Source organism: Neopsephotus bourkii, unplaced genomic scaffold (genome assembly GCF_033783945.1).
Source record: "Neopsephotus bourkii isolate Nb327-2 ecotype Australia unplaced genomic scaffold, CSIRO-AGI_Nbou_v1 NB_414, whole genome shotgun sequence".
NCBI lineage: Eukaryota > Metazoa > Chordata > Aves > Psittaciformes > Psittacidae > Neopsephotus > Neopsephotus bourkii.
In genome coordinates, this window is record NW_026900918.1 from 367,732 (window position 1) to 392,358 (window position 24,627).

The following is a 24,627-nucleotide window of genomic DNA, read 5'->3' on the forward strand; positions in this document are numbered from 1 at the left end:
CATAGTGAAGAATTCCTTCCTATTATCTAGCGTAAATCTACCCTCTTTCAGTTTAAAGCCATTCCCCCTTTTTCTATAGCTACATGCCTCTGTAAAAAGTCTTCCTCCAGCATTCTTCTAGGCCCCTTTTAGATATTAGTTTTAAGCATTTTGCTATTTTATCAAGGTATGTATTTTCACATACATGCTTTTGTTTGCTGCTAATTTTCCTCAAAAATCTATGGTCTCATTGTACAATTTTAGTAGTACTAGTACATGTTTCTTATATTACATTCCAACCAGTATGTATTAATTTCAATTGTATTAAGCCACAGTGTTACATATATTCAGAGAGTAACAACGGTAATATTCTTCAGGAACTGTTTTATAAGATCTTATGAGTGTAGAACAAAGCAACATGACTAGTCCAGGTTGGGACTTTTTTCATGGAGGCAAGCTAAACTTTCCCAAGCAGAATGAGGCATACTGCAGGATGCTGTCCTTAAGCTAAAATATCAAATGATAAGCAAATGAAATTCTGTTGTCCCTAGTTCCCCAGATTCACAAATATCACTTTTTCAGTTCAAACCCCCAAACTCAAGGTATAAACTCCACAGGTGTCTGCTGTGAACATTTTTTCGACACCCCAACTGAATAACCAACGAGTTCTCTTTTGGTTAAATTATCTACTGAAGTTACAACTTGCTTCTAATGTACTCAACTTTATACATCACTCCTCTCCTATTCTCCCTTATTAATTCTACATCATGAAAAGCCTTCTTCTACTGTACATGGAAGCCCAGTCTCTGGCTGTGTGCTTGTAGTCTCTGACTTCTACTCCCAAAACAAATGATACTGAAAGCACATTAGAGCTTTGATTGTATGTATTTGAAGAAAGATACCTAAAGATCATAGCTGGTGTTATGAGTTCTGGTGGCACAGTATTAGTGTTCTTCAAATTCTTTGCATTAAATATACAATAACTAACAATGCATATAAAGCCTTTCTATCAAATGCATCTCTAACTCTGCTACAATTTGTAAAACAAAACTTTTTTTTTTTTTAATCTTTCTTTTAGGTCTGCTACAAACTGCTTCAAAATTAGACTTATAACTTGTGAGGTTTAAAGGGAAAAATTCTACCTATTTTCAGATGTAATTTTACCACTGTAATTGGCACTAACACTACATTTTTCTTCATTTCAGAGTCATATTTTTCTGTTTCACTTGAGTAGACATTTCATAAAAAAGACAAAAATGTGTAAAAATTCAGGGGAAAAAATGAAATTGCACGCAAAGTAATGTTCACTGAATAAGTTAAACTGCAAGAGTGCAAATATAATGTACCACTCTTAGTTTCATTAGCTGCACATGCAAAATGTAAAATTAGTTGACAAAGTATTTTCAGCTCTATCCATTCACAGCTATTTTAAAAGTTTCACTAATTTCAAGTATGGCATGATTGAAAATAAATACATAAAAGAAATTTTATTTTTTAAGTATAGTTTTAACTGAAAGTGGCCAAATTTTTTCCCTTAAAAGAATGTAGAGAAAATGTCTTCTACAGGACCAAAGCCAGGAATGTCTCCCACGCCACAATGCATTCACATGGGGTTACAAAGCCCTGTATAACTTTACCTAACTTATTAAGAAAGTACAGTGGTATCACTGCAGTATATTAGAAGTCACATAATTGCTAATGATACTATTACAATTTGTCCTTCCTGTAAAAGAACATTCCAAAACTTAATTTCTTTCTGCTTATAACATTTTCAAACCACTGGCTTAGCAATGCATCAAGGTATTTTGCTAGAGACATTCACACAATTTCAAGTACAGATAGCAAGTGTGATTTCCTTCCTGAATCATCTTGTCTTGGAAGTCAATCTTTGCTGAGATTTTAGGCAGGTAAGTGCATTTTTCGAGCTAGAAAACCAGTTCTTGTTCATTATGCCAAGGGTGCACTGGACTGGTGGGATTTTAAGGACATTTTTAAGTGCTTCTTCTGCCAAAGAAACTATAATACACACACCTTGAAATAATTATAAGCAGGATCCTTTACCTCTATAACAGCCATCAGATATTATATTTAGTAAGACCCTCTGGCTGAGTTCTTGTAGCCACACTACACCAAATGATACCTGACAGGGCAACAGAGATTAGACTATTACATCTTCATTCCCTAGTCTCAAACACAGATGGCAACAATATTAAATTTTGATGTTCACAAAAGTCTCTACAGAATCAGGAAGCGAATAATTATCAACATGAGATACTGCCGTTGCTTCACAGAGTCCTTACAAAATTATTTTTGTGCATCTTTCTTTAAAAAAAACCACACCTTTCATGAGGTAATTGTTTGATTTTGTTCGTTTACCTTTCATTATTCGATTTTGTCAGGCTTTGTTAAAGCTAGCTCTCCCATAGCCAGTTTAAATCTCTATGTACACCAAAGCATTGTCCCTGAGAATCAGTAGCAAGTCCATCAGATTTTCTATAATGTAAATGGTTAAAATAACTACAGAACTTAGAGCATAGCATGAAAAAAAAAAAACCATGGCACTAAATTTCCACACACCCCCCTTTTTTTTTTAATTAAATACAAAAGTGTTTTAGTAACACATAGCACTTTCTGTCTTTGCAGACGTAGAAGAGAAGGCTCAGGGAGATCATATCCATGTGTGTAAATATCTGAATAGTGGAGTAAAGAAGAGAGAGCCAGACTCTCTTCAGTGATGCCAGAGGTGCCATGTGAAAACTGAAATGCCGTAAGACTTATTTGGTTTACTGTGAGAGTGTTTCAACACTGGCACAAGTTGCCTGGGGAAGTTCTGGAGTGTCCATCCTTGGGGACAGTTAAAACCTCAATGGATCTGACCCTGAGCAACCTGCACTAATTGACTGTGCTTTGAGCAAGAGAAATTGATGTCATCCTAGGTCCCTTCCGAGCTCTACAGTTCTGTGGTGATACATCTATAATGTGATTGCAGTAAACTGACTCAAATAAAGAAAAATTATGAATTACTGTTACAAGCACAGGTTCTAATTTTTAGTGATCTTGGCAATAGAAAGGAAATCAATATTCCTGCTTAATCCTTTCTAGAATACCAGTGCTTTCACTTTCTGCGTGTATAATTCCATCTCCTGAGTCTCAGAAATGTTAGTAGTCAGAGCCTGTGTCTTGAATTAAGGTAAATGAATAATTTTGCAATTCTCCAACTGAAGTTAATATAGGAATCTATTGTACTACTACTGTGTTGTCTTTCTTGTTCTGTTATTACCATTTCCTTTGTAACAGCAGACACACAGTTCACCAACACTCCCTCCCCCTGGAATTTGACATAACGTGCTTACACAGAAAACTAAAGCAAGTTTATTGACCCAGCACAGCAAAAAATGATTACACATCTCCTTCAGTTCCCCCAAGCCATTACATGAATTTCTACAGTATGCCTTAGAACAAAATCCTGTAAAGCAAGAATAATGCTGCAGTACAAGTTTTAAAAAAATACTATTGGCATTTAGCCCTTCTTAGAAATTTAAATTATTGACACAGGAAACACAGCAACTCTAATTGACTAAAACAAAATTATCGTTCCTATTTAGTAAGATTTAAGACGTCATAAGGAAAATATCTATTTTGCTTGAATTGATATATGCTATTCTGACAGAAGTTGGACTGTCTTCTGGTACTGAATATTCTAGATTCTGTTTCTATGGCACAACTATTTACTTCGCTGAAAAAAGAATAATAATTCTGCTTTGTTGCTCTAAAGAGTCACTTGTAGAAGGCAGAGAATTCTCCTATTTCAGGTTTTCTTGTGTGCTACCCATTAAAACGTGTTAAAAGCAAGAGAGATCAACATCCTACAAGCAATCAAATCCCAGGTGATTACTGTAGTTGTATTATAGCTTCAGTTACAGGCAATGTGACAAGAGGCTTGTGGGAGAAGGATTTCTTTCTGCTCCCACATCTGATGAGCAGCATTCCAAAGTGTACAGGGGAGTAACATTCTTCAATCCAAGCAACTGAGATGGTTCAATATCAAGCAAAGAATCTTTGAGACTTTAGAAACTCAGATAACCCAGTGCTTCCATCATGCATTTCTTTTCTAGCCATACTTAGTCACCACAGTTCAAAGAAAAGCAGTGGGAAACAAAATCCATTTATCAGGGAGATAAAAATGAGTTTGCACTCTTTGTCGGGAACAAGCAGGTGCAAACAGATATGAGAAGAATCTAATACAAATATTGTCAAAAAAAAACCCTTAAATCCAGTGGAGATCAAGTCTCTTGTGAATTCCTGAACTCAAGACACCCAGAGACATATATCACAGACTTAAATTTTAACTGCAGGATTACCCTTATCATGTTGTCATACTACCTTCTCTATGAATACACAAGATTTGTCTTGAAACAGTCTCAGTTCATTGCCCTATCATAAAAAGTAATTTCAGAATTTCAGTCTCTGAGCAATTTATATCCACTTGACCTGTAACATCTTTTAGTTTAAATAATTCTTCTCCCTTCCTAGTATTTCCCCCATGAATATATGTAGAAAGTCAAAATCCCATCCCACCTCTTCATAGAATAAAGAAACAAGGCTTTGAAATAGTAATAATCTGAAAAGCATGCTACAATCTTTTCATCAATACCATAATCTAATTTGTCTTCTGGGACATATTACACAAAATAGAAAGGAAAAAATAAAAATACCAACTTGAATTCCACACTAGTACAGCTTCTAATTACAAGCTAAAGGTGACATTTTTAAGGATGCAGAATGAAGTTACATGGACTAGCCATTTTCATGTTAACTCTATGACTTGCAATTAATTTCAAAAGATGTATAAACTGAAGCACTTACAGACACCTGAAGAGAAAAGGCCAAATGCTGCTAATTCTGGCTTTTCCTTTAGTTGTTGTATTAAGTGGTTTATTGCCTTCCAGTCAGCATTCAAGTCTTCTAATTTTTTCTAGAAAATAAAATTACAATATATGGAATTTAGAACACATAATTCAATGTAAATAAATATAAAATAAATTCATTATTTTTCCTCCACCTGATGAACCAGCTCAATTAAAAAAAAAAAATGTGCTGGCTTGCCCTGCTCCCTGATCAACAGGCCTTTGCATCTTCTTAGGGAACACAGGATGATAACTTCTTATACAGTAGAAAGGTAGGGATCTGTAATCACCACAAACTAGAGATGTTAATTTTAAAAATTAAAACAGAAAGGTGAATTATGTATTAAAACACCCCAACAACCTTGTCAAGAAAAAACTCTGCAATTTGCAATATCAAAAATGCAGAACACATCCTTCCACCTATTAAAAAAAAAAAAAAAGGTAAAAAGAAAGTCCAAGGAGTCTTCAGGGAGTCATTAACTTCAGCGTGTGGGCATGCAATCCTGCCAGTAATGGCTAACCTGTTACTTTTAAACAAAAAGTGAAAGTCTGGTGTGTGATTTATATCAGTCCTCAGATATCCCCGACAGGACTTTAGTCTTGAAAATGTTGTTTCCACCTCCCTAAGGACTGCAAGGAAGGATTAAGCATTGCAGTTCTAGGCTGGCATCTCTAAAAATTCTTGAGATGAACACTGTGTTTCTTTACTTAAGCCACTACCTGATTGCCTGCAACAAAAAGCAGCACAGAGAACCAGTGCCATTTAGGCATGCTTTAAGCGTTCTTGTCCAATTCACAATTAGATCCTGTCATGATGAAAACAGGATGCTTATAAAGAAAGGTACTTTAATTACATAGAGTCTAAGATGACAGGGGTCAATAAGAAAGCAATAGGGAACAATACTCATTAAATTGAAGATGCAGTTAGGTAGCACAATTTTACACTCTGATATGTCAGGAGAGCGTTTCTAGAATTTGCCTCAAGCTTTGCAATAAATACTCTAAACCTGTAAAGTTCTTTTATACCTTTCACCAATGGTAGCCAGAATATTACCTGGTACAAACTCTAGACAGGTTTTTGTGTGAATGCTTTTTGATAGGGCAGGAGAGAAAGAATACAAATGCTGGACAGATTATACTATCAAACTCTGGCTTCATTTTACAATATACTCAACAGTAACTCAGGAAGGAGATATGGATGGTATAAATAGAATATCGGTCCTCAGTATGAGTAACTGTTTAACTATTCACGTGGATGTGAGCCAGGGCTTGCTTTCCAGCAATGCCAAAATATAAAACATGCCCACAACCAACATTAGGGATTTTTTTTGAGGCAACCTCTACACCACTAATAGAAGAGTAGCTAGTTTTAAACTCTTCTATCAGAATTATATCTTGATCTAATTTTGCGTCTGCCATAGATTATCATGCATGTATTAAAATGTTTTCTTTGAGCACAGTAATTTTGCTGTAATTGCAACTCTAAAACTTTGGTGACAAGTACGAACATCAAAATATGTTGAACTGAGGAACACTTTTATGGATTTCCTTTAAATGTCAGCACCGGTACAATTTAAGAGAGGTTAGCATTCATACACAAACTAATCTCACTGACAGCATTAAAACTAGATAGATAGAGAGAAGTGCTGTAAACTTTTAAATGCAAGACTGATGACAATGAAAATGAGTTCCTCAGTACTTACTCTCTCACACAACATGCAAAAGGCCAAATTGAGTGATGTGGCAAGGGAACTACAGCTCTTCCACTACCACAGAAACCCTTTCCTGAATAAACTGTACTGTTTGAGTGCTGTTAATCATGAGATTGGGACTTATGTTCTTATCGTTGCCAAAGTCATAAGCCATAACCTCTCCCTTCCCCATGTACAACAGCTTTACAGAAATGCATTTCTAAAGCATGAAATCCATTTTCTAAAACTGAATAGGTCTGATTATTAAAGTGCTAGTGCTTAACGGATCACACATCTCATCCCATTCTTGATTCTTAAATCAGCAAATACTAGGATTTCTTTTGCCAAAAAAATATTTTTACGGTCCTCTATTGCAAAATTCTATTTTAGTATGCTTAGTGAACGTGTGAAAATATACTTATTTCAGTGACATAAGATTAAGTATGTGTCAATATAAATCCATGGGAATTGATTTACATTCCAAACACTATAATGAAAGTATATCATAAAGGTTGCAAAGATAACTAGCTAAACATTAGGAAATGCCATTAACTATGAACATTAATTCAGATATCAGGCACATAATTGCACCGGTATCTTTAATTCTCTCACACATACTGTCTTCCAGCACCAGAGAGGCTTGCAGTGTGAATGAATCTGTAAGACCTCTACTTTATTTATTGAAAAGAATGAGAAGATCTGAATTAAAGAAATCAGAGAGAAAAAAAGAAAGCTAAGACAAAGGTGCCACAGACAACTAAGTATTCCACAAATCTGTCAAGCAATGTTAAGCAGGCATTTAATGCTTTTAAAGAGGCCATGCAATTTTACCTTTTTCTCTGTGCCGCAAAATAAAAAAAGATTGTAAGAATTGCTGCTTGCACTGTGATTACAATCCATATCCTGTACTGAATTAGGTAGTATTCAGCCTAAACCAAGATCATCTTAATTCAAGAATTTTCTAAATTTACAAGTGCTTAACTTTGCAACCTTGCTAATATCTTTTCAATCTGTGTAAAAGTTATTTCTGTTTACACAAAATATCTTTGTGACGTTTGCTGAAAAGTCTATATTGTAACATATAAACAGCATGAGCTGGAGTTACTTTTGAAGAACGATGACAAAAGACCAACTCAGAATAAATGGGTAAAAGTATAAGGAAACCTACATCATCAAGAAAACAATTCAACAGTCCTGACAGCATATATTCACTATTTTATTACTTACTGAATAAGACAGACAGTGAATCAGAAATCAGCTTCATAGGTCATTCAATTAACTGGACTACAGAATGTAATGAAAAAAGTAAAATACAATTAAAGAGGGACTAGAAATGAAACACTTGCTACTGTGCAAGTAGTTACTAATTTCCTCACAGGCACATTTTATAATATCGTTGTCAGAAGTACAATTGAAGGAACATCATAATCTTTATTTAAAGAGTTAACTCATTCCAGAAAATCGGGTAGAAATTGGCAGCTTCAATGTCTTTAATGTGAACACCAAAAAGAAAGAGACACTGTCAGAAGTTTGGCTTAAACAGAATCATTTCATACAATCTTTATTTCTGTCAGTGATACATAGAACAAGTACTAGTTCTTCTCCTTGAAAATGCCAGCATCCATTCTGCAATTCTTTATATGCAATTACAAAAATCTAGAAAGCCAAAACTTATAGTTTTTTGTTGTTTCAGGTGCTTTGCTTGTTAACATGTGGAGTAAGAGCTCCTAAGGCTGCGGCTGAAGTCATATAAAATAATCAAATGCAATTATTCCAGGGTGATTTCTTTGATGTTCATTCATTCAATGTGCAGATAATGTTTCAGTTCCCAACAATAATAGCAGTGTTTTAGCCAAGGAAAATATACAATACAGAGTCAAAAGGTTTGTCTCTGCCCACTCTCATTGTCACACTACTTTTCAGTCATTTTGAGCATATCTCTTTTAGTGTTTTATCTCTGTTTAGGAAAACTAGTCATTAAAAAAAAAAAAAAAAGCATAGATAGCAAGCTGGAAAATAACTCTCAAAACCTAGACTCTTACCTTTTCTAGAAAATATGTTCATTTGTTTGTAATTGATAAAACTTCTGAAAGTGAAATTCAAAATAAGGGAGTTTAAAACAAGTTAGATGATGCCATAAATTAGGCACCCAAAATTATATTTGCTTTCAATGTGGATTGTGCTTGAAGAAGTAGAACTACCTTAATGTAAAAACCAATATTCCCATCACAATATGCAAAAATTTTCTAGCTGGGAACATTGTTATTTTCCTGGCTATGCCATCACAGAATAGAACAAATGCCATTTGCCAAGTTCCTTCACTGATTATAAACAGAGCACATCAAGGACAAGTGTACAACAGGGGAAGCATAACCCATTACACAGTAATGGATATTGCTAAAGGTTGCTTCATTACCTTTACTGGATGACTGGCTGGTTTTTCCTTATATAAATGACACCCTTTAGACAAAACCTCTTCCACATTCGGCTGTTTAGCCTGCACTGCTGCTTCAGTTTCCTGAAAAATATAAACACATACAGTGTAGATTAACTACAGCATAAGCAATAAGACTGAAAAGTCCTAAAGCTCCATGGGAAGCTGTAAAATACCAATAGATTAGTTTCTGCTCAGGATTGCTTCTTGGGAAAACTTATGGATAGTAGCAGGTAAGGACAAAGAAGGTCACCAGAGAAAAAAAAATCAAAGAGGGATGGAAAAGAGTAATGCCAGGAAAATAAACAGTGATAGGTCTCATTATCCTGAAGGTTTCAATAAAATGATTACAAAGCTAACACAAATTTATACTAGGAAACAGCAGCATGAGAAATCTCATCTAAGCAGCTCTGTCCTCTGTTACATTACAGGAGATTAAAAGTATATACCTGTTAATGTTTTATTCATACAGTACATGGCACTAAAATCATATTATGAGATGCAATGATACCGAATTTACGAAGATTAAAAGTATTAATACAAAACTACTATTGCTAGTAATAAACTAGTACTTATCTAATAAAACATTTATAGTAATGAATTAAAAACAAAAGCATGGTAGTAGTGACAGTTCCTAAAGATACGAGGAGGCACTTACCATTAGCAACGACACCCAACAGAATTAGCAACAGCATTTTCCCTAGCAATCTGGTTTTTTTTTTAATCTGGAAAGGTATAATTCATGTGCTATCAGAAGACACCCTTCCAAATGTACAGCAGCAGCATTTTATCAGGCACTGATCAAAAATATAATGGGTGAAGCACTACATACAGATAATTAAAGAAAAATACTGAAAAGTATAAAAGAAATTATTAACAGCATCTGGTTCATACTGTTCATACTATTCTCAGTTTTCAAGTCATATAAGAAAAAACAAACAAACAAAACTGACAAAAAACCCCAGAGGTATCTATCAAAATTAATTGGTTGGCTTGTTTTTGTTTTCCTCCCTCCACTCTTCTCCTACTATTTTATAGCTTGATTACCTTGTCTTAACCAATATTGCAGACTATCTACTGACTTTCCAACCTGATTTTCTGTCCACAATCTCAGTTATCATTAGTGTGACAGCAGACAAGATTGTGTGCTGGGCTTGTCACTGTCAGATCGACACATCGTTTTATTGGTGGAAATCTGCCTTTCTTTGCTCTATAATAAACTTGTTAAAGTGTATGTCATTTTCAGTCTCAAAAAGGGGCCATTTTGCCCCTCTGTTTCAGGTCAACGTATAAAACATGCCTACAGTGCTGCCTGAAATCTTACATACAAAACTTTACGGATAAACAGTAAAAATAAAAAATAAAAATAACATTTTCCTTGCAAATACTATTTATCAATAATAAACTAAGTGAAATAAACCTTGTCTAATTAACTGCAATGATATTTATAACATTTAATTGGTTTTTATTATACCTTTTGATATTAATGAGATATAACTGTAAGGATTCATAGAGAATGAGCACTGAAAAGCAATGCACAGCGAAATTGGGATGGGGTGTTTATTAACTTTTGATCAAATCCTCAGTAAAGTCCTATTTTCTTTATGTGACTAGGTTGGGTTTCTACTTCTCTACTTACCATATAAAGGAAAAAATAAGCATACAATCATACAATGGTTAGAGTTGGAAGGGATCTTAAAGATCACCTAGTTTCAACACCCTGCCATGGGCAGGAACACCTTCCACTACACCAGGCTGCTTAAAGCCTTATCCAACCTGGCCTTCAACACTTCTAGAATCCTGGATACATCTTCAACTAGATCAGGCTGCCCAGAGCCACCTCCCATCTGGTGCTGAATATTTCCAGGGATGGTGCACCTATCATCTCTCTGGGCAATGTGTTCCGGTATTTTACAACCCTCATTGTCAAGGAGTGTTAATGAAAAATGTAATTTTCTGACTATTTTGATGAAAAATAGGCATTTTAATATTTGTTTTAGTTGCATCTCTTTTTTAAACTTAGCCTTTTTTCCAGTATTTTGTGTTATGTTATCCTATACATCTCAAATACTTATAACAGCACCAATTACCATAAAAAAATTCTGTATCAGGAAAAAACATGTTATGATTTGCTGCAGAGTCCAAGAATATAAAGAGCACTATAGGTGCAAAGATACTAATGGTTTAACCCACACTGTGTACGTGCCTTCGAAGTAGATCTCTTCCCCACTAACTGGACATTGTTTTCCATCATGGACTGGTCTGGAATCACACAAATTGGTTTCTTTCAGGCTGTAATCAGCTTGGAAGATGGACATAGGAGGGTATCTAACATAGTTCCAGGCCATGAGGAGACTGACAGCCCTAATTGCCCATGACTGCTTACCCCCCCATGTTACCCCCACCTGCCCATGGTTCAGGACCCTGCATCAGGCCCTTTAGGGCCATCTGTCCCTACCCCAGTGATGATGCAGCAGGGCTGGTCTCCAGCACCCCATAGCCCTGCCCTGCTTGGCCGTTGGACCCACCAAGCCAGGCAAATCCACAGGCTCATGTTCCATCCACAGGTAGGTGCCTCCTGGCTGTCCTGCTCCTATCTGTGGGGTGGAATGAGACCTGGCTGCCAAGGCTTGCCCTGAAAGCTCCTCAAAGGGAGACCTCCAATGGCCCTGGCACTTGGGGAGCCACTGGCCCTGCAGGCAGCTGGCAGCTGTAACAAGGATGGAGGAACCCAAGCATTTACTGCTCCCTCCTAAGTCATCTTCATAAATTCCCCTTAAGATTTTCTAGAATTGAGGAAAAGCAGAGGCTCTTAAGAAGCTCTCTTAAGCTTTGGCATGCATTTGATCTGACTAGGTTTGCAGTAACAGCCATTAACAGTCAAGTTCTACCTCTAGGAATTCAAACCCAGAACCAACCGGCTTTGGGTGGAAGCACTCCAAACTAATTAAAAGGACTACTCATAAGAGGAGCTACTATTCAAATCCTGTAGCTGTAAGAAATTTTGGCTGCTCAGTATTTATTCGTACTCTACCCCTCTATATTGAAATCTGAATCATGATTTATTGTATACACACACATAAATAGGCTAATATCCCTTTTCAAATTGAGAGAAAAAATAATAAAAAACCCCAAAATGAATGACTGATAGTAGCATGTGACTCCACATTCTGCAGAAAATAATAGGAAAATATTTAACCATCCTTTACATTGTCATTATTTTATGCTAATGCTAGTATACCCAGCACACATAAAAACTAACATCTCCCATTTCTGCCTATTACATAAACATTTGCAATGATTGATTTATGGATTCAAAAGGTATTTGTTTTTTTATGGAGAGAATACAGATACAATTGTCTATAGCCAGTTAACAGAAACATAACATTTAGCTGTTGAGTCACCAAATTCATTCTGCTGCACAATTTTCTGGAGTTACATGAACTAATCTTGAGTAGTCTGATCTTTCAAAATCAATGGACTTGATCTAAACCAAAATGCAAGTGCAAGTCTATCCAATATAGCATGATGCTTCATTTGAGATTTATGTGGAAATAAGAGTAGAGATAAGAGCCCAGGGGAAAAAGAGGTTCTCAGTATCTTTTCATTCATTTGGACACCGCTGAAATGAACAGATACCTTACTTGCTACAGCAGCAACTACTTCTTGTTTGTTGCACGCTTAATTCCAACATCATTGAAAAAATCACAAAATTATTTTAAATAACTGCATACCTGACACTAAATTGCTGCAGGAACTTTGAGGAAGCTTTTTGTTCAGTTCTCTGCCTGATGGGACAGCCCCTTAACAAATTCTGCCCAGTGAGCAAGTTTCCAGCAATTTCAAATCCATTTGCTAGGTGACACCCAATTAATGTGGGTCAATAGTCAAGCGAGCAGTTTCAGGATACTGCTCCATCATCTGGTTCCCAAAAAGAGCAAAAAAGTCAATGACCATAACATGGCTTCCAATGGTTTGCTCACAACAGAGACCACAGTTATTATCTAGGCTGTGCAGAATCCAGGAGAATAGCATTCTCCCAGAGCAGGACCTGAGATCTACTCTTAATTGCACAACCCGGGCTACTACTAAAGCTAATAGGAGTCATCCATGCTCATGTCCATCAATTTTTAGAGAATACCCAAGCCATAACTTCTAAAAAGTCCTGATTCAAGATCATTGACTCCCTTGACACACTTGCATTCTGCCCTGGGGGAGGACTCCTGTAGGGTGGATGCAGAACTGTCTCTGGGAAGACAGAGCTGGCTCTACTGTAATTACACAGTTTAGGATCTGCCTGAGAAAGGAGAATCATAATGCTACTTCTGGGCTGGGTGATGAATATGCTAATTAAACTTTTCACACATATGGTAAATTAAAATACATCATAATTGGAAACTGCTGTTTCTCAAACATGTATAAACAAGAATCAGAGGCCACCTTTTTTCCATGACGTACTATCTATGAATTTTCAGTGGTGTTAAAATGATACATTCAAACTGATGAAACCAATAGATTGACTAAACCTCTGGAGTGTATGCCAGTGGAAGAGGAATTTTGATGGCTTGGCATATGTTATTTCAAGAGATGGTAACTATCCTAGCAGACACAGGCTGTTTGACATATGCTGCACATATACTAGGAGGCCCAGACAACTATCTATAAAAGTGTCTGCAGCATTTCAGACTGTCTATTGGTCTATATTAAGAATCACAAGCACTGATGCCCCTTCGCCAGTAACGCTATTGAAATTTTGGGGATTGATTACCTAACGAGATTATGTCCATGGGACATTTACTGCAGGGACAGTAGGAGAAGCTGAGGGTGCTTAAACCTGTGTCTTCATGATGAAATGCAATGCAAAAATGGAAACTTAATTGCAACCTTCAAATTAAAAAAACAACAACCAAACTTTGAAATTAATGTAGTGAGTGGTTTTAGAAGTAATGACTTCTTTTCATCAAGACAGTACATTAAATGAAGCTTAAAGGAGAGAATTTATTCCCAGGAAAACACAAGCAGTAAGCAATTTCCCTTCACTTCTCAAAAAAGGCAGTAGTGTTTAGCAATCAAATATACTAAATCTAAAATCTTAAATAATTTAGAGGCTTTTAATGTCAAAATGACATTTTTAAATAATCAGATATAAATCCCTGTATATATTTAACTTGATAACAGAAAACTATATTTAATTATGTTTTCCTTGTCTTTTAGATGAGGGAGAGTGTTAACTTGTAACCAGAATTCTCTGAGGTGGATTTTCTTATTCATGTACACAAGAAATTCCAGCAAGATTCACTGAAATATTCGTGCTTATCTTTCACGTTACTATTCCCAGATATTCTGTGGAGATAACTATAAATAAATGGTGAGGTTCTGAGTGCTTCATTTTTTCCTCACAAGTGAAAAAAGGGACTTGGATAGAAAAACATGAATGTATTCCCATCTTCAAGAATTCTGGTTCTGAATAAGTGACCTGATTTTTTTCTTTTGACTCAGCTCTGCACATTCCCGTTTCTGAAGCAGACTGACTAGCTAAACCACAATAAAGAAGAATGTTCAGAGACAATTAAAAAGACATCAAAGTTCAGCTACACCATTGTGAGCATCAGATCTTGATGGTAGGTTAGACAGTACAATCAATGGCATTCTCAATATTCACTTTAGATATTTATACAGTATTATTAGAATACATCCAAGACATGTTATTAACAGGTCTCTTGCTATATTGAGGTAGAACTTAATCCACCAGTGGAAAAAATGCAGTTGCAAAGTGTTTGAACTTGCTGAATAAAGACTTTAATCAATACTGATAAAATTCAAGGAGAGACAAGATTGGACCCCTGTTCTTTTCTACATAACAGATCAAAAAGTGTGTTAACATCCTGAATATTTTACTTATCTCTAGAGAGAAATAAAGTGCTCTGTGAACATGTAGGTTATAGAATTTAAATTCAGCTTTCAGCCATAGGGTTTTATGAAAAGGGGGGGGGGGAGGGGTGTTTAAAAAAACCCAACATACAAAACCAATAACCAACAAAAAAACCTCAACACATACAAAAAAAAAAATGTAACCTCACCCAACTAATAAGCTTATGCCATTAGTAGCCTAGGTAGAAGGTTAGTCTAAATCTGCTTTTTTTAGTCTGAGATCCAAAATATGATTCTAAAGCAGTTAGAAGCTATCTTAACGGGGAAATGAATATTGTGAGATTCACCCAGCTTTTAAAAGTAAAGTGTGCAAAAGACTATAATTTGATGAGAGATTGGAAAATGAGAGATTGGAAAACTGATACAACTACGTGTTTTTACCTACATGAATATTTTCAAGATCCTTTAGAGGACAATTATTTCACAGAAAAAATAACTATGTGAAGGACCTCTTCCTTCCAAAAGTGCAGCAATTCAATTGTAGAGTTCATAACTACTTTCTAAACCTATGAGTGCAGCATTTGTGTAGACTGTAAAATATGCAGACACTGTGTCTATTAAGACTTGGTGGTAGTTTTCATCATTCTACTCCCTGAAATATCTCTTATTCCTGGTACAGGAAAAGGGAAGGGAAGAAAAGAAAAGGGACACCCTCTGCAATGAAATGGAACTAAGAAGGTTCAAAAATTTGAGCCATGCAGTCAAAGTACCTGAAACAGCAATAACCAGCAGTCTGTAGAGTGAAAGGATGTTTTTTTCCAAAGTGCATTTACCTGTTGACTATCAGAAATTTGTGAGTTTTCTCTGTACATCTAGAGGAGATGAAATATAGTATTTTTTTCCCCACACAGAGAAATCGCTATCTATCCATTGCAGCTGTCTGTCCTGAAAAGAAAATTTCCTGGAGGTACTGAAGATAGACAAAATTATTAGCTGTGAAGACATGATCTGCAGATATGGCATATGAAAAGAATTTGGCTATGGTGGTCATATACTGATAAAGCACAGTTAATCATCCAGTTGGACTGTGAAAAGGCCCACTAAGAAGAATCTTTTGAGATTGGACATGATTCAGAATATTTTATTTTGAGGGTGAACAAATGCTTCTGTTCCACCTAGACTGCAGATCTTGCCTTTGTTCCAGTGCATAATATAAAAGAGATAATAACAAACCCAGGAGAGCTGACACATAAGAAGTAAATTTGGCAAGAAAACATAATGAGAAATTCTTGTGAGAAAATAAGCAAAATCCCAATAATTTTACAAGCTCTCTCCATGACTCATGCTCTTTTAGATAATGAAGAATAGCAGCATAAGAGGAAGAAAAGTTACTCAAATTAACACAGTAGCAGTTATGGACTATCACCATAAGCATCTTGATTGGCAAGTGAATTTGGTGACAATTATAAAAATATGAATCATAAAAGTTATTTATTATTTCAAACAGGAAAGAAAACAGAATTTCTTTTCTCCCACTGCGAAAATAATGACAGTTATTTCAATAAACTGAATAAAAACTCTAACTTGGGAGGGAGGCATTTACTTATTTATCTTACCATTTAATTCTTGGTTACTTAATTTTTATCTCCTGTATGTCAGGGCTTATAAGTAAATTTTCCTCTTCTTCTCAAGTTTAGTAGATAAATAAATATTTTCAGAGGAAACAAAACCAGAAGATACAAAAGGAAATTAGAAAAAAAAAATCAAAATATGTTAGTGTTCTAATATCAGTTTGTTGGTTGTAAAATTTTCAAACATGCCTATCTTCTGGTATTAGTCTTGAATACATCATTTAAATGAATATTCATGAGGATATGTTTCTGCTGTTTGTCGTCCAGTAGTTACAGTGGCATATATCCCTGGAAGAAATGGTAAAGACTGAGCTAGTATGCTGCTTCAGAAGCAGGGGTAGAATTCAGTAAATGGAATGTAGGTTCTTACAGTTTAGAAAATATGCAATTTGCTCTTTTCCAGTTGCCTGGTTTTCAGCTACAAAATGGCTGTTACATCCACGTTCTGGCTGGTGGCACTTTTTTTTTCATAAACAAGTATGTTATGAGAAGTTTATCTTTTTAAAAATCTCACCCGTTCATTTCACTCTGAATGAAGTAAAATATAATTACAAAGTAAGGAATGAAAAGAACTAGTAAGCAAGTGCTAGTCAATAGTGCCCAGCATTAAACAACAGCCATAGCACAGATTTACTTGGATGGATGTAAAATCTCTATTGCTGAGCTGTGCTTACACAGTGTCAAGGCTTTTTCTGCTTCTCACACCACGCAACCAGCAAGAAACTTGGGGGTGCACAAGAAGTTGGGAGGGGACACATCTGGGAGAGCTGACCCCAATTGACAAAAGGGATATTCCATACCATATGAGATCATTCTAAATATAGAAAGCTGAGTGAAGAAGGAGGAAGCACGGCACATTTGGAGTCCGGGAGTTTGCCTTCCCAATTAAATCACTATACATGATGAAGCCTTGCTTTCTTGGAGATGGCTGAACACCTGCTTGATGAAGTAGTGAATTAATTCCTTGTTCTGCTTTGATTGTGCAGCTAGGTTTGCTTTACCTACTAAATTGTCTTTATCACAACCCATGAGTTTTTTCACTTTTGGCCTTCTGCCTATCCCACTGCAGGGAAAGTGAGCAAGGAGCTGAGCTGCCTACCAGGGTTAACCCACAACTGCAGAATTTGTCATATCTAACAGTTTTAATCTCTTTACAAGAATATCTCACAAAAGTTAAGCTTTCCAGCACTATGCCTAATATTACAAAGCTACATTTACTTGGAAATTTAGCACAAAATCCGCAACAGGATTGAGTGTTTTCCACGTTATCACTAACTTTACTGTGAAAAGGAACTACAATAATTTTACATGTATGTTTTTATTTTCAGTAAAGAAAAAAAAAGGATAAAAAGACCCACAATTTTTACTCAAGTATCAATCAAATTAATATTGATCGTATCAAACTTCTTCAAATATCCATCAGGTACCAAAAATTCACATAGTTACCAATATACAAAACCCTGAAAAGATATAGGCTCACTGCCTCTAATATTTATTACATAGTAATGAATTCAAAGTAAATTATACCAAGCTAATAAGACCTTGGGCAGATATAAGCAGTCATTTGTGTAGGCTCTTCATCAGATTCCAGTATTTTAAATGGTATGTGATCAGTAGAGCAAAATATATAATCTTACGGAAGAGGAGTTGCTGTTTCATAAATAACATATATTATCAAGAAGAGCAAGAGAAAGATTTTCTGTTAAAAAGAGAACATATGAAAAAGAACACAAATGGTGATAATGTTAGAAAACTGCATTTTCTGAGTAGGAGAGGAAATTTCCTATCTCTGAAAACCTAACTGTGCTGAAGGAAGCTATAGTTTTGGTGCTGACTTTACTAGAGCCTTAGTAAACTTCTCCGTCATTTCTGTAAGTTTCCTCCTAAATTTATTTGCTCGCTTATATTAACCGTGCTTTTCCTCTGGAACTCTGGATAGTACCTGAGCTGTTATTAATAGTACAAGGAGGAAACCAAAAGATAAAGCTGAGGCACAACCTCACCAACTGTAAAGCGACACACCCACACTTTAAAAATCTTATTCCTTCAACAAAGAAATCAGATCTTGATTTACTAGTAATTTGTTATTTCCTAGAAAAATACTACCACACATCAAACACTTGATCACTTTTCAAAAGTCTTTCTTCTCCTGAGACACTGGGACACAGACACACTTGCACCCTTAAGGCTCCAAAGTCAATTACAGACTTAGCGATTTACAAGGATTACTCCCTGGGAAAATTTTGCTACATTTTCACAATCCATTTGTAGCTAATATTATCTAATATTCTTGCACTTGGGATAGATTTTTTTTTTTTTTTTTAGAAGGGGTTTGAATACAGACTGTTTAAATGCTCAAAGCTTCCAAAGAAAATATTGAGCAGGTTGTTCCTCAAAGTCCCATGAAAAGATTTCTGGAATGAGCAATAATTGATATGTGCACAGAATATCAAGCTGCAGCTTCTATGAATTGATTAAATTTACATTTACTTCAGATCTTAATGAAAAAAAACCTGAAAATAGGAGTAGTTTATATAATCAAATAATATTTCATCATCAGAAGTTTTCACAGTTCAACCTTTTGCCAAATCAGACACAGATACAGTGAGATGAATCTCTGGGGCACATATTCTTTATGCACTCATGTGGACAAACTACTACCTCTTATTGCATGTAAAAACTACTTATTTAAAAAGATGTTGGCAAAAATTAAAAGATAAAAGAATCAATAAGAATCAATAAAGAGTTAAAATCTGGTCTAGCTTGTCATGCAGAAATTGGCAAATGAAGGCTGATAGAAGGAAAAACAGAGCAATGTCCACTTTCATTCTGTTCTGTGGGTAAATTCTCTTTTATTTGTCTACAATTGGATTTGTTACTCCTCAGCCATGCTCTTCCCTTATGTTCTAAATGGAGATTGTCAAGTATATAATGATTTGATTGACAAGAATTGACAAGTTTTCCTATTGCTATCCAAAGCTTATCAAGGACAAAATCCAAATACAAGTTATTTTTAGGACTACAGAGTTATTTGGGTTTCTTTAAGGATGGCTTATTTTTATCTGGCAAAAAATGAACACAATATGCTATATTAAATACATGGCAAATCACCACTATGGACAGTAAACAGATATAAAGCTACACCCAGAGGCAGTTTGAACCTTCGTTAGCAGTATAGGAGAAATTGTGCAATAACAGATTGTAACTTTTGGTACTTTCTCACTAAAGTGCTTTATATTACACTGAAGCTAATGTACAGGCATCAGAGTTAACACGCACCTTATTAAATGAATTCTAAGATTACTTTGTTGGTTGTTTAAATACAAAAGTCTTATATATGCATCCACTTAAAATTATCTTAACAACTGCTAATTTGTATTTTTAGGTTACTAGGCTGTAAACATATTTTCATTTTTAGGTTCCATTCAAAACAGCCTTTCCAGCCCGTTTTTCTTTCATGCACTTTGCTTGTACATCTGTATGGATGTCTGATACATTGCTCAAAGCCATATGTACTGGGTAATGATCTGGCACACTGCAGCTAGACATCTCACTCTGTGGTCACATGCTTCAAAACCACACACTAATCACATAACTACAAATACTTAATGGTAGTCAAACAAGCAGAGCCCAGCAGTCACAAGGTATTAAATTATTGCTGTTGAAAATAGATTCCCTTTTTACAGTTGTCGGGAACTTCACCCAACTGCCATGATTTTTGAAATATGATGGACAGTGGATTAGCACCTTCATTTGCCAGCTCCTTCAGGACCCACGGATGGATTTCATCAGGTCCCATGGACTTGTGTACGTTCAGGTTTTTAAGAGGGTCTCAAACCGGATCCTCTCCTACAGTGGGCCTAAGGTTTTCATTCTCACAGTCCCTGTGTCTGCTTTCCAAGTCTTGGGTGGTGTGGTCAGAACCTTTACCAGTGAAGACTGAGGCAAAGAAGTCATTAAGAACCTCAACCTTCTTTAAATCCAGGGTAGCCAGTTCTCCTGATAGCTTCTGGAGAGGGCCCACACTGTCCCTAGTCTGTCTTTTATTCACAATGGACCTACAGAATCCCTTCCTGTTATCTTTCACTTCCCAAGCCAAGTTTAATTCTAACTGCACCTTAGTAATAAGAGCTACCAAAAGTACTAGCTACTTTTTTCTTGGTTAACTAACTTGGTTAACTGGACTGAATCCCTGGAGAGGAGAGAAAAAAAAAAAAATCAGCATGTTTTATTATGTTAACCAAGCATGACTGAAGAAATCTTAAAGGTTTAAATTTTCAGAAGACTTAGAATGCTTGACTTTACAAAAATACCAACCCACAGTTTTCAAGCCCTAAATACCTAAGCAAATAAACCATAGTAACAGCTAAAAAACAGGAGCAACCCAAACCATATTAGCATTAGCCCCTTTGGAATCTTTTCTTCTCAATACCTTACTAGACAGTATACTTCCCATTCTTTACATATTCGGGGTTTAAAAAATTATTTTAGCCAATGACTTCTATAATAATAAAGTGTCCTCATGATGTGTGTATGCACGCTTGTAGATAATGGATCTAAGTTTCTTTTTTTGACTGTAAAAAATCCCCACCTTTAACTCTCACCTAAAGTGTTTTTTAAAGCCTTAGCACTCCACAAATGTTACATGGGCTACATTTTAAAAGTGCAATCTGACTGTAACAGATTGCAGAATGTAATTTTAGCTTAGTCACAGTTACAGTAGGTTGTGATAGAAAAGCTTTTTCTTCTGGTCTGTCTTATCCAGTCATTTTGATTTTTATGCACTTAAGAAAGACCTATTATCCTAGTTCTGTTAAACTGAAACCTGACTTCTGAATCTAATAGTGAAGCCTTCTGGAGTTCTTCCCATAAGTCAAAATTCTGGAATATTTAATCAAAATTCTCAATGACCTGGGGTCCTATCATACATTAAACTGTGAATAAACAGGACTATGAGGAAATAAATATTTAGAGGAAAATAAAATTGAAAGAAACCAAGAGAACATAATTGGTTAGATTTTCTGAAGGTATTTTCTTAAGCTGCTAACTAGTGAAGCAGCACTTGTTACTCCCCTCCTCCCCACTCCAAGATTCCACTTATTCTTTTCCTTACAAGTGAAGTAAACAAGTCTCAGTCAGTAGGAGGAAATAAAGGTCACTACTTGCACAAATTCCTTTAGCCATGATTCTGGAGCTCCACAGATTGTTGATGCTGTAGGCAAAGCTATTTCAAAGTGTAAAGTATAGGTCCATATCCACATTTTCAGAATAATGTATCCCTAGAAGGTTTAAGTGTATTAAATTTGGATGGCTGGATCAGACTAAAACATTTGAAAGTCCTCATGTATGTGCTTAAATATTCTATTAAGGAAACAATGCGGAAGCGACTATACCTTCCATTATAGCAATGTTTGCCACCTACTTAGACTCTGACTGGCTGACTTAACCAAAATAAGCTTGTGTTTAAAGATTATTATCAAGAGCAAAAAAATAATTGTTTTGACCACAACAATAGTTGCTTTTTGAACTAATACTGATTAGGTACTCTGTATTTGCTTTCTTGTCTGAATTAGAACAATGGTACTGCTAGTTAACAAAAAAGAGTTGAGGAGAAAACTTGATTACTGTCTATTAATCAGTATTGGAGCTCTGTCTACTTTGGCAAACAAAGCAGACAGAAAGATGAAGCTAAACAAATTCAGCCAAGGGAAAATCTGCGGTTTTCAACTCAACTGCTGAAATAATTTACTGCAAGATGCAGATGAATGGCTATACCTGGAAATTAAAACCAGTCTTGATTTGGTTTGCTTGTTGAGAAAGGTGTGCTGCAATTCAAGCAGGAAAACTGAAAGGATTACTTTTTGGAGGAGGTCTGCCTGGATGATCAGAGCAGTATCATCTGACCTTATATCAAACCAACTATACTAATTCTGTGCACATCTCAGATGAAAAATAGTTGTTTGTTCAAAGTCAGCTGCAGGGTTTCCATATGAAACGAGACAGATGTAACTGTTTCTGTATAACAGGTCTTTCATATAGAATTTTAATATTACAACAGTATATGAGGGCTTGTTTTAGGGGGTCTTGTCTATATTAATATTTTTGAAAAAAAGAATACCTCACAGAATGTTTGTTAATGATGTCTATGTTAAAGAGGAAAGCAGAGACCATTCCATTAGAGGTTTGTGTGTGTCCACACCTTCATAACTGCTACACAGCTGGCTCTACTGTTAAGTCCAGTATCTCCTCTTTGGATTTACATCTCCTCTCCCCATACCTTTCTAGCACAAAGACCTGCCAAAGTACCTTGGGAATGTATCTCAAAATACTATGAGATTGCCAGAGTCTTAAAAGAAACAAGGCTATCCTCAGAGAGCTCAACAAGCAAGGCAGAAGTAGAGCTAGTGCTGTTTGGATTGGGATCCAGACAGATCTGGAAAGGCTAAATAAAACTTCCTTACATCAAAATTCACTAATTGAAGGACAATATCTCATATCATCCATGTTATCCTGCAAGACACTGGTGTTGCCCTCAAAGGATATAGTTGCATAAGCAGGTGAAATGCAGTTATCACTTCCTAGGGTACAGTTTTACTTCTGCGACTGAGGATTGTGGCAATAGAACCAGCAAAACCATTCATGGGAATGCTCAGAAGTTAGAAAACACACATCTTCAGGTTTGGATTTTTATTGAAAATGAAAGAATAAACTGATAAGAAATATAAAAGTAATTCAACATAACCTGAAAGCAAGAAGAGGAAAATGGGCTTCATATCACTGGTACTGAGAGAATTATTGTTAAAAATACCAGCACATAGTAAGAGTTGAATTCCAACATGTCCACTCTGAAGGTGCCTTCTGACATGGCTATATCCAATGCCTAGAACACCAATAACCTAGACAACAGTGCTGGCAGAAGCTGAACTGTAAATATTGTTACATATTTCAATCTTTTTCTATGCTATAATGTAGACAATAGTTAAAGTATTTTCTTCACACCATTTTGCAAAACTGGAAATTGACGATGGTTTCACCTAAGTTTGTGAAGTAGGAGTACTAAATCATGCAAAATAGCTCTGAAAATCATAATAACTCCAGGTCAAAGAGTGAATGCACAAAGAAGTCATACTGTTAGTTTGGAAAACTAGAAAAGAGCATAGAGTTGTAAAAGGCACAGTAGGCAATATAGTCTAACGCATGAGAGGACACGCTGAACCTACATGACACCTTGAAAGTATTCCAGTGTTCACAAGTAGCAGTAGAGTCAAGAAATTCTTATAAATATAGATTTTGTGCCTTCCCCATACATATACATATGGAAGGAGAAGTCTGTATTATGTTATTACTGAGAAGGGAGATTATGTCAATATTGTAAGAAAAATATTCAGCTTTACAAAGAACTAAGAAAGACCTATCCTTAATACTTTAAATTGTGAGGTTTTCTATATGCATTCATTTATTCTGACTTTTTTTAATTAAAAAAAAATCTTTGTTTATAGAAGAAAACTGTAATTAAGGATTAACAACATGAGTGAAGCAAATACTGCTACAGATGTTTTTTAAATCCTGAGACTAAAGAATCCTTTCTTTATTCTTTATTGAGAAATGACTGAGTTATTAAAGCCTACTTAGGATTTTAGAAAACACCACTGAAAATTACAGTGTGTAACTGAAGGCCTGGGTTCTAATCGTGGCACTGCAGTCTCTAAATTATGGTCATGAAAATTATGAAGACAAATTACATTGGTATAAAATGTATTAGGGTTTCCATGCTGTAATTCTTTAAAGTAAGCATAGAGCTATGATAGCAAATTTGGGTGAAAGAAAACAGAATCTTTGATTCAGCACAGAATGTACTTTACAGTAAATGCCGTTACAACATATTTCTTGGGACTGAATAAATAGTTTTGTTTCAACAATTTTATAATGTTTAGATTTTTCTTAACAGTTTTGTTGCTTTTTAAAATTGAAATACTTTAGAAGCTACACAAAGCATTCCAGAGATCATAAAACTACTAGGTGCCTCAGCATGTTCCTCGGTTACCACAAGGTCTGATTCCACAAGAGGTGACAAGTAAAATGCTGGATTCCTCCCATCTCTTTGTCTGTATCTT

At 35.6% G+C, this 24,627-nt stretch overlaps 1 protein-coding gene across 11 annotated transcripts in view; it reads right to left on the reverse strand.

The window, feature by feature from the left end:
* The window catches only part of DMD (dystrophin), a 745,980-nt gene that overhangs the window by 346,525 nt on the left and 374,828 nt on the right, over positions 1–24,627 (reverse strand). For all 11 annotated transcript variants that reach the window (XM_061349397.1, XM_061349396.1, XM_061349395.1 and 8 more), the window contains 2 exons: positions 8,994–9,095; positions 4,846–4,954 (listed from right to left, as the gene is read on the reverse strand). In XM_061349397.1, the coding sequence (XP_061205381.1) occupies positions 4,846–4,954; positions 8,994–9,095 (211 nt within the window). The remainder of the gene's footprint in view (positions 1–4,845; positions 4,955–8,993; positions 9,096–24,627) is intronic.